At 39.8% G+C, this 10445-nt stretch overlaps 1 protein-coding gene across 1 annotated transcript in view; it reads left to right on the top strand.

Moving 5' to 3' along the window:
- Positions 1-10445, top strand: part of LOC107292620 (gamma-aminobutyric acid receptor-associated protein-like 1) — a 55819-nt gene that overhangs the window by 39040 nt on the left and 6334 nt on the right. The window contains exon 2 of the mRNA XM_015821730.1: positions 3002-3080. Coding sequence (XP_015677216.1) covers positions 3002-3080 — 79 coding nt within the window. The remainder of the gene's footprint in view (positions 1-3001; positions 3081-10445) is intronic.

The following is a 10445-nucleotide window of genomic DNA, read 5'->3' on the forward strand; positions in this document are numbered from 1 at the left end:
GGTTGGAGACCGGGCGATAGTTGGCCAACTCATCTGGGTCCAGGGAAGGCTTCTTGAGGAGGGGCCTCACAACGGCCTCCTTTAAGGCCGCAGGGAAGACACCCTCCTGCAAAGAAGCGTTAATAATTCCCTGGAACCAGGCTCGTGTACCCTCCCGAGCTGCCAGTACCAGCCAGGAGGGACACGGATCTAATAAACAAGTACATGTACAGAGTTGTCATGGACACGGATCTAATAAACAAGTACATGTACAGAGTTGTCATGGAAACAAGCTGAAGCTTGAATGATAGAGCAATTGGATAGCAGGGATTTTGAGCTATTATATTTATTCTACCAGATCATTCTGTGATAGGATGAATGATAGATGGAGGTAATCTATGACTTTATTGCTTTATGTATAACTAGCTGTACCCGGCCGCGCGTTGCTGTGGCTCAGTCTGGTAAAAGCGTGTGTTGCTTTTACGTCCAACAGATGGCGCTGTTTTTCAAAAAAACATGTTTTACCTGTCACAGGTGTGACATCTATACAATATAGGTATATAAAAACATGCGCGTATTCGAATTTCAAAGCAATCGGTGAAGAACTTTCAGAGATTTAAGATTTTGAATAAACGAACATTTACATTTTTATTTATATATATAACACTATCTGTAGCTCGATAATATTCAAACACATGGCCTGATGTGTTTGAATATTTCATCTTCAGAAAAGCATATAAGGCACGTATGCTTTATAAACCTAATGGGGTATATATTATCCATTTCCAGTATATATTATTTAGATGCTAGATTAAGAAATGTTGGAGAAACTATCTTTCCAGAAGAGGTGAGACCTAAGTTACCAAATGACTCTGAGGTTTGGCCAAAGTAATTTTGAAAAGATATTATTTTATTTGATTTTTTTTCTGGGGGAGGGGTCTATCCTTTTGGTCTTGTATATTATAGAGTTGGTTCTTCTAGTCTTTTGCATTCTCTTTTCTTTGAGATATATTTTATTTTTATTTTTTTTAATTGCCCAGAGTTGTGAAAGAGCAAGAGGGCAGCCACAGCATCACTTTGGTCACCAAGAGTGGAAATATAAAGTTTTATTGTTTTAAAATGTTTTTAAGATTTTATTTGTTTGCTGAGATGCGCGACTATAGAAATCAAATAAATAAATGAACAATTGCAGGAACTAGGTATGTCTAGTCTAGCAAAGAACAGGACGAGAAGACCTCCAAGGTCCCTTCTAGTTCCCTTCTATCTAACTAGGGCTGACATGATATTCTTATTTATTTATTTATTTATTTATTTATTTATTTATTTATTTATTTATTTATTTATTTATTTATTTATTTATTTATTGATTGATTGATTGATTGATTGATTGATTGATTGATTGATTGATTGATTGATTGGCCACCCATCTTACCATCAAGGTAACTCTGGGCAGCTTACAATCATAATACACAAACACAGAGAGAGCAAGAGAGATTCACACACACGCACAGACACACACAGAGAGAGTCATAGTCTGTCCTTGTCCTATATAGTAATCCATGCAGGGGATCTGGTAGATTACATTGGAAATATCTCCCAACTTCAAGTGATCTTTACAATGCATAATTTGTCCTTGTAATACAAGTATTCCTCAAGTTACGACAGTTCACTTAGCAACTGTTCAAAATTATGATCCCCCCAAAAAAGTACTTATGATCTGGTCCGGCCGTTACATATGTTGCAGCGCCACAGTGGCCATTCGCCCTTACGACCGACTGTAGGGATGCTGCAACATGCTCCCTACCTATTTCCTCCCCATTCTGCCCCACCAGGTCTCCACAAGCACTGGGCCTGCTTTGCTAGTGTCCCAGATTCCACTTGCTCCTCCCCACCTCATTTCTGATTGCTTACTTTTCTAAGATCTCCAGAGTTCCAGAACAGGCTGACCCACATGGACAAAACCAGCAGTCTTTTACTCAGATGCTGGTGAAGCTGGAAGAACATGAGATCCAAAGAAAACAGCTTCACCAGCAGCTGAGCAAAAGACTTCTGCTTTTCTGCCACTAGGCCAGCGTCCCTGCAGACCTCATTTGGTCCCAGCCTGGGCAGTGCCACAGCAATCTCCTGCTTGCTGCTGAGTGGCTGGTTTGAATGAGCAGCTTCAGGGATTGGGGCGTGAAGGCAACGATTATAGCCAGTCAACATGGAGCTTGCAGTTCAGCCCAATGAGGCAATGGAAACAAACTCCGTAGCAAGCAGGATAGCACCCAGCCTGAGTGGCACTGCAGCAGCCTCATGCTTGCTGCTGAGTGACAGGTTTGAATGAGTAGCTTCAGAGATAGGATATGAAGGCAACGGCAGCAGCCAATCAACACAGAGCTTGTTTCCTTTGTCTCATCCGGTTGAACTGCAAACTCCGCATTGATCGGTACTAATACTTCATGTGATTTTGATTCTGTGCCTCTGTTTATACACCAAGGATTGTATTAGCCTTTTTGGCTGCTGCTGCACGCTACTGTCTCACATTTAAGTGATCGTTCACTAGGACTCCAAAATCCCTCTCACAGTTACTGTTTTTTAGCCAGCTTTTGCCTAATCTGTAATTGTAACTTTGGTTTTTCCTGCCAAAATGTAAAATCTTGCTTTTCTCCACATTAAATTTCATTTTGTTGGATAGGACCCATTGTTCAAGTCTGTCAAGATCCTTTTGGATCCTGAGCTTGTCTTCTGGGGTATTAGCTAGTCTTACCAGCTTAATGTCATCTACAAATTTGATGAGTTCCCCTTCTATTCTCTCATCTGTCACATATGAAGGTATTGAAGAGTACTGGGCTTAATGACCCTTGACTTTTTTCTTTCAAATATTAGAGTAATATTTTTCATTTATGTGTGAAAAAAAGATGGGGGAACATGGTGTTAATGGGAGAGATTTGAATGCATATTGTAATTGTTTTATAAGGATCAATAGATAATATGGCCTCTTCAAAAGAGATTTATTTATTTTGTGTTCCTTTCTCTCTAGGTTATAGTGGAGAAGGCACCCAAAGCTAGAGTATCTGATCTGGACAAGAGGAAGTATCTTGTCCCATCAGATCTCACGGGTAAGTGTATCTTGTTTCATTTGCTTTAACTATATTACCTGCTAAGTAGTAGTTGGACTAATTTCAATTTCAATCTTGGTGTTACTTGGTGACTTTGGGACAATCACCCTTTCTTTTAGCTCAGCCAAACTGATAAGGATTTCAAATCAAATTTTTATTAAAGTCAAAGACAAACGTAAGGAGGATGGAATACAAAAAATTTAAAAGCATAAAAAGTGCAACAAAATAAAATTATATATGAAAAGCTAAAAAGCTTTATAAAAAGAATCTAAAAGGAGCCTAAAAGGAGGGTTAGGAACAATGAATGAACATAGGGGAACATGACAGACTAAATCTATCATAATATAGAGCACTCTATAATGATAAACTAGCTGCTCATTAAAACTGGTTTGTGGCAGAGATCATCTTCTGACAAATTTCAAATGCAGCTGCCCAGCACCTGGCAACATTTTATGTTGTGATAGGTTTAGTATCTGAGAGCAGCAGGGAGGTGTAGAATTGTCCTGTCTGTCCTGGGTATTTATGTGATAATGGTGAGATGAGGCTAATATGAATATCTCTGTAATATATTCTATAGTGCATGTTCTATAGTTTCTATGTGTCCAGAGTCACTGGAGCATTGTTTTTCTAGGTACAGTAAGTGATGTTTTTGTATCAACTTTCAAGGACATTGTGAGGAGGGTGTGACATTGTAGCTAAGTAAAGGCCCTTGGTTAAATATGCCCAGTGCTTTTTTTCTAAAAAAAAAAAAAAAAAAAAAGGTGCCGGAACGCACACACACGTCATGCAACCCGCCATGCCTACCCTACAAGGTTCCATCCAAAAAAGGTGCCGGAACTCTGTTCTGTGCGTTCTATGAAAAAAAAAGCCCTGAGTATGCCATAGCAGAAGCAGAGAATCTATTGGGTTCACTGTCAATAAAGTTTGCAGACCTGGCTAAATCCAGTTTAGCAGTCTGTGACCATTACTAGCTGTTTAATGAGAGTTTTGTCCCCATCATGCTGAATAGAAGACCTGGAGAGAAGCCCAAGAATTGAGTTTTTACTATTTTTCCCATGTGGACTGAAAATCATCCCTCATAATTAGTGGAGCAAGGCCAAGGAACAAAAAGGATAGTTTGAGCCAATAGCTGAGCATGTCACCCATACTCTAGCCACTACTTTTATGAGGCCTGTCTCTAGTCTAGTGTGGCATTAGAAACACATTTTGGGGTTTGAAGGCTAATCTTAGGAATCTGTACTGAAGAAGTTATCCCAATGGCTTAGATTCAAATAATTTAATTTCTGCAGGAAGGTAGTAGCCACTGTTTTGTCTTGAGGAATTTAAGAATGGCAAGTGAGGTCCCATGTTCATTTTTAGCAATGTAGTCCATATGGTGTTTTCTACTGTTGGCAGCATATAGGATTACTTCCTGATATTTGAAATGGGAGACCTGCTCAGTTTTATGACCATCTATCCTCCAAGACTGGTCCTTGGCATTTTGCAAATGCTGTGATTTTGATTTTCTGATAATGAGGTTTAGGTGGACTTTCTTGCAATAGTACTAGAACTAGTGCTGTCCTAGTACTCTCAGTGCTCTTTTAAGGCCAATTATCATACCCTCAATACGTTTTACCCCTTTCATTTACTTTGCATTTCATTTTCGGGTACTGCCATTCTGTTGGGAGGGGGGAGGTTTGCTCTTTGCTCTGTGGGAAAGGGGGAAAGTTTTGCGGGCTCTGAAATGTATTTCCTTTGCTTTGTTCTATCTTTTTTGAAGTAACTCTCTCTGGGTGTGAAAGGAGGGAGGAATGCACCTGCAGCCATCTGCTGTATCTCCAGTTGAAACCTTGGGAACTGCACTTTATCGCCTGGTTCCCATAACAACTTCACACCTGTGGATTGGCTAAGATCAAACCGGATGGTTGAACACTGGGAAGGGTTTGAAGGGGCAGTTTTAATGTAATGCTTCGCACGGGAAAAATTTAGATCTTGCCTAGCTCTCCTGCTATTACTAATTCTAAATAATTGTTCCTGTTGCAACAATGCCAGTTTCAAGAGTTCTGCTTTCTTGGAAGTATTAGTTGAGGCAGGTCCTTACATTAGACAAGATCTGCAAAGTGATCAACCCGGAGGGGAGGAAAACCCTACTGTAGGAACCATGCACATGATGTCCAACCATGGCAGCGAGTGAGAGGAGGTTGAGCACTGGTCAGAGTGATAGATCCTCCGATTCGGGAGAGGAAGCAGCAGCCATGGAAACCCTCCTGAAACCAAGATAGTCAATTGGCATAGGGAAGAAGGAAGACTGGGAGGGGAGATCTTGGAAGGTGACCATTGCCCATGCCAGCCGAAAGCCAAAATGGAAATGCGAAATGGAGCACTCACTCAACCTGGACGAGGAAGAGGATAAAGTGCTGAGCCAGGCCGATCATTTTCTAAAACAGGCCATAGGCCTGATGGTGGAAGCCTCCAAAACCCTGAAGGAGGAGGAAGTCAACACCTGTAGGAAAACGAGTAAGGAGGAAGCTGAAAGGGAGAAAGTGAACTCTCCATTCCTGAAGCATAAACAAGCACCGCGGATTCTGCGAGGGGGCAATGGCAGCAACTACCCCAGCTCGAGCCACACCAGCTGGAGGAGATGCCCGCAGAGCCCGAGGGAGGGGAACCCACCTGCTTGAGTGGAAGACGTCCCCCCTTGGCATTAAATTTGATGGGGACCCTCAGCAATTGGGATTCTTCCTGGTCCACATCCTGATCTGCATGCAGGAGTACGGCCAGGAGCTCCCCAGCAAGGGAGTCCAGGTCAGAGTTGTGACACTGGCTCTGAAGGGTGCAGCAGCTAGGTGGATGGTAACCCTGCACAATGCCGATGTGCCTGACCTTCAAAATTTCAATCAATTCATGGCCGCACTGAGGCGTCGCTTCAAAGATCCCTTGGCAGATCAAAAAGCCCGAGATTGCATCAAAATGCTCAGGCAAGGCTGCCAGCCTGTGGCTGAATACAACGAGGATTTTCAAGACCTGGCATGCCGCCTCAACTGGCCAGAAGATATTCTAGTGACCTGTTTTAAAGATGGATTAAAAGATGGTTGCATCACTCAAGGAGCCCCACCCCACCCTCATGATTGGTGTATCTTGGCCAAAGAGGCAGAGATCGACCAAGCCCAAAGCCAACATTGTTCCGGCAGAGTATGGAGACAGTCCCCACCTGAAGGAAAGAGGGAAATAGCAAAGACCCCCGCAGCACCACCGTGCTCAACTGCCTGCTTCAAGTATGGCAAGGAGGGCCATCAGACTGCAGAATGCCATTTGAAAACCTCAGTGAGGAAGGGAGACCGACCAGGGGGAAGTTGATTAAAACCACCCAGCACTCCAGGGAGATAGCGTTGAAGAGCGCTGTGGTCATAGAGTTCTGCTCCTCCGCAAAGTTGGAAGGGGGAACTCCAACCCCGCCAGAGAAAGACTCGGAGTTGTGCGGCAGCGACTATGATTAAAACCTTTTGGTAAGTGGGCCAATTGCCCCAGTAACCATGCCCATTGAACTGCTAATCCCAGGCATGGAGAAGAAAGTAGCTCTGAAGGCCTTACTGGACTCGGGTTGCACTAGATGCTTAATAAGTCCAACCCTAGTGGGGAAGTTAGGGATTAGCTTAAGGAGGTTAAAAGAGCCAATCTCATTCTGCCAGCTAGATGGGTCTGTTGCAGGGGGTGTCCCAGCCACTCTCGCCACAACACCAGTGAAGCTAACTATGGGGAACCACTGGCAAAGCTGTCGAAACATTCTATCATTTTTTGCATTGGATTTGATCTTGTTTATGGCTCGAATTATTATAGTTAATGATGAATGGAGACTTGTACTTAGATGTTTTCCTACAAGATGTTGTCTGTGCACCACACAATGAATACATAAAACATTTGGCACTTCGTTGCTTTACTGTGCTATCGCTTAGGGGCAACATTTTTAAAATTTCAGGTATATCCTGATGCATTACTGTTGAGATAAATACTTTTATAGACGGTATTATTACAGTTTCTCCAATATTATAGCTTTTACCACTTTTTGCAATTAATTGTGAAATGCGATAAGCGGCAATTAATCCATCTTCATTCGCTGCATGTTGTTTCTTAAATGATGCAATGATTGTTGAACGATTTTGAAATTTTTTATATATTTCCTGAAAATATTCAATGGGCTTGTCCTTATCATTTGGATGCTTTGTAGAACGATGTTCTCACAATCGACTTGGCTTCATTGCCTCATTGGATAATGTTTTATGACACAATAAACACATTGGATGTTCTTTATTTACAACAGATTCTATGAAACCCATCTTCAGATACTCTGGCAAATAGCCACGAGCGTATTTCTTTTTTTGAGACATGGACTCACAATATTTCACAATATTTTGTTTGAAGCTGTAGGCACGTGCTCACTCTCACAAATCTAACTGCGTACTGACCAGTGCGACCGCAAACAAAAGAGCCTGTGCCGTGTATCGTCATCTGCGCATGCCTCTTGCGCATCGTGGATTGGGTTTGGGGGGGCGCCGGCTACCAGCTCTGCTTGTCTGTTACAGCTGGGTGGTGTGGGGGGAGATGTGCGAGCTATTCTGAGATGATGCTCTTTTGTTTGCGGTCGCACTATAGCGCCATTTAGTTTCACTTACGTAACGTGAACTAAACTTATGCACAGGCGATACAAATGGTATATTTTCAGAAATTTAAATTGTCACGGGGAATTTTATGAAAACCTAATGAAAATGTTTTTAAATAATGCTATGAAATTTTTTTAAAAAGTCAATTAAATTAAAAAAAAGGAAAGTGCTTCAGTATCGGACAAAACCCCTACCGCCCACCATGAAAGCTGGAACACCCACTAGTCGGTGGTAAGGACCAGATTGACTACCACTGCATTAGGGCATATCCACTAGACATAATAATAAGTACCTGGTTTTTGTTTGCATTTCCAACAAGTATTTGATACATTTTTAAACATTTTCTCTAATCTAACTGGTGTCATATGCTATCTATAAAACATTTTATATAAGTTTTCCTTATATGCAGCTGCTTTAGTAAGTTTGATATTTCAATCCCAAAGTTTTTGGCAATCTTCTAAGTCTATGGAATATTCAAAGTTCCTTGCCCATACTATCATTGTTTCTTTTACTTGTTCTTCTTCCATCTTCCAGCTTAACAAAAATTTATAAAGTTTTTAAATCAAGTTTTCGTCTGGTTTTTTTTTCAAAATTTTTTTAATTTTCAAATAAACAAATTCTAAATGCAAATATGGTGTACATTAATAAAAAAAACATATTAAACATAATCATAAAAGAATATTTTCAGAGGTGCTCGGCAGCCCCCCCTGCATCCGCCCTCTCTTTCACCCTTCCTACCTACTTCCCTCCTCCTCTCCTCCCCTCCTACCTACACCTCTCTCCTCTTTCCTCCTCTCTTTCAACTACCCTACATGTCCTACCTCCTTCCTTTCCTCATCCTTCGGATGCAGTTTGGGGGTGCTAGTCGAGCACCTCCTCTTTAAAAAAAAATACATTATTCTATAACATATTAATACACCAAATTTTACATATCTCTACCCCCCTCATCCCCCCTTCCCCCCCGGACTTCCCAGAACTGAGTACAGGGATAAGCGCATATCATCACATATCTAAATAATACTACCCAAACATAATACAATCAAATATTAACATACTTTAACTCTATTATAGAATAATAAACATAAATATAAAAAATGTATATAACATATAAATTATGATACATAAATAAGAATAATAAAAAATCTAGTCAAAAGCTATATAATAATTATTCATTTCATACTTTCTCTGAATATAATCTATCCATCTTCTCCAAACCAAAATAAATTTTTCTTGAGTTTGATCTTTCAAATATACGGAAATCTTGGCCATTTCTGCAAAATACGACACTTTCAGTCTCCATTCATCCATAGTAGGTAGTACATCCTTCTTCCAATTTTGAGCAACCAATAATCTTGCTGCTGTTATACAATACAACATCAGATTCATTTCTTTAAAATCCAAATTTTCCATAATACCCAATAAAAATAATTGCGGTGTGAATTTTATCTTTTTCTTAAAAATCTGTTGGATGTTCCACCAGATCTTAATCCAAAAAGCCTTTACATCCCTACATGTCCACCAAATATGATAAGTTGCATCTAAATTACCACATCTCCAACATTTAGGCTGCAAATTAGGATACATGCAAGACAATTTTTGGGGATCTAAATGCCACCTATAAAACAATTTATAAAATTTTTCCCTTAAATTCTGTGCTTGAGTAAACTTCACATTTCTTACCCAAATTACTTCCCATGTGTCCAGCATGATTGGTTCTTGAATATTTTGAGCCCATTTAATCATACAATCTTTAACTAATTCTGTTTCAGAATCCAATTCTATTAAAACGCTGTAGATTCTCCTGATATGAGCTCTACTTTGATCTTTAATCTGCTTTATCAAGTTCACATCCTCCAAAGTTAAACCAAGCTTTTGATCTATACGCCACCTATCAACCAATTGACAATATGAGAACCAGGAATGGAGAATATTATCTCGTTTCAAATCTTCCAATAATTTAAATTGCCAGTCCTGTCCCCTTGAAGTAAGTAAATCCTTGTAAGCAATCCCCTCCAATTTAACTCCCCTTGTAATTCCTTGTATTGCATGTCCTGGAATTGCCCAAATTGGAATTTTAGAATTTAATTTGTAATAATGCTTCTTCCAAACTCGCAAAAGTGCAATTCTTAAAATATGAGCTTTAAAAACTTGATCAACTTTCTTATCAAAAAATAAATAAGCATGCCATCCATAAAATAAATCCCAACCTTCAAGAATCAATATATCTCTATTAGTTAAATTAATCCAGTCACTAATCCAAGTTAAAGCCACCGCATCATAATATAATTTTAAATTTGGGGCTTTAAGTCCCCCTCTTTCCCGTGCATCTTGCATAATTTTAAATTTAACCTATTTTCAAGAGATTTAATGGTGTCAATTTGCAGCTTCAAGGAGCTAATAAAACTCTTATAGGTTGCCAAAGTATTGTGTCATTATTTATTGACAAACTTGAACTACTTCGTTATAATCTATTGAAAAGAGAATTTCATCAGTTTCCTGAATTATCATCTATAAAAGATGATGTAACTCCAGAGGATATTGACAGATTCAGTAGCCACCTCAACAAACTTAAATTGGACATGGAAAAACGATTTGAAGATATTTTGAAATTGAAGGTGTATGACTGGATGAAAAATCCTTTTACCGCAAATATTGAAGAGGCTGATACAACAGAAGAACTGTTAGAAATTAGATATGATGAAGAAAGTAAACATAAATTTGATAGTGA

This window comes from Protobothrops mucrosquamatus, unplaced genomic scaffold (genome assembly GCF_001527695.2).
Source record: "Protobothrops mucrosquamatus isolate PMUCROS unplaced genomic scaffold, P.Mucros_1.0 scaffold1390, whole genome shotgun sequence".
NCBI lineage: Eukaryota > Metazoa > Chordata > Lepidosauria > Squamata > Viperidae > Protobothrops > Protobothrops mucrosquamatus.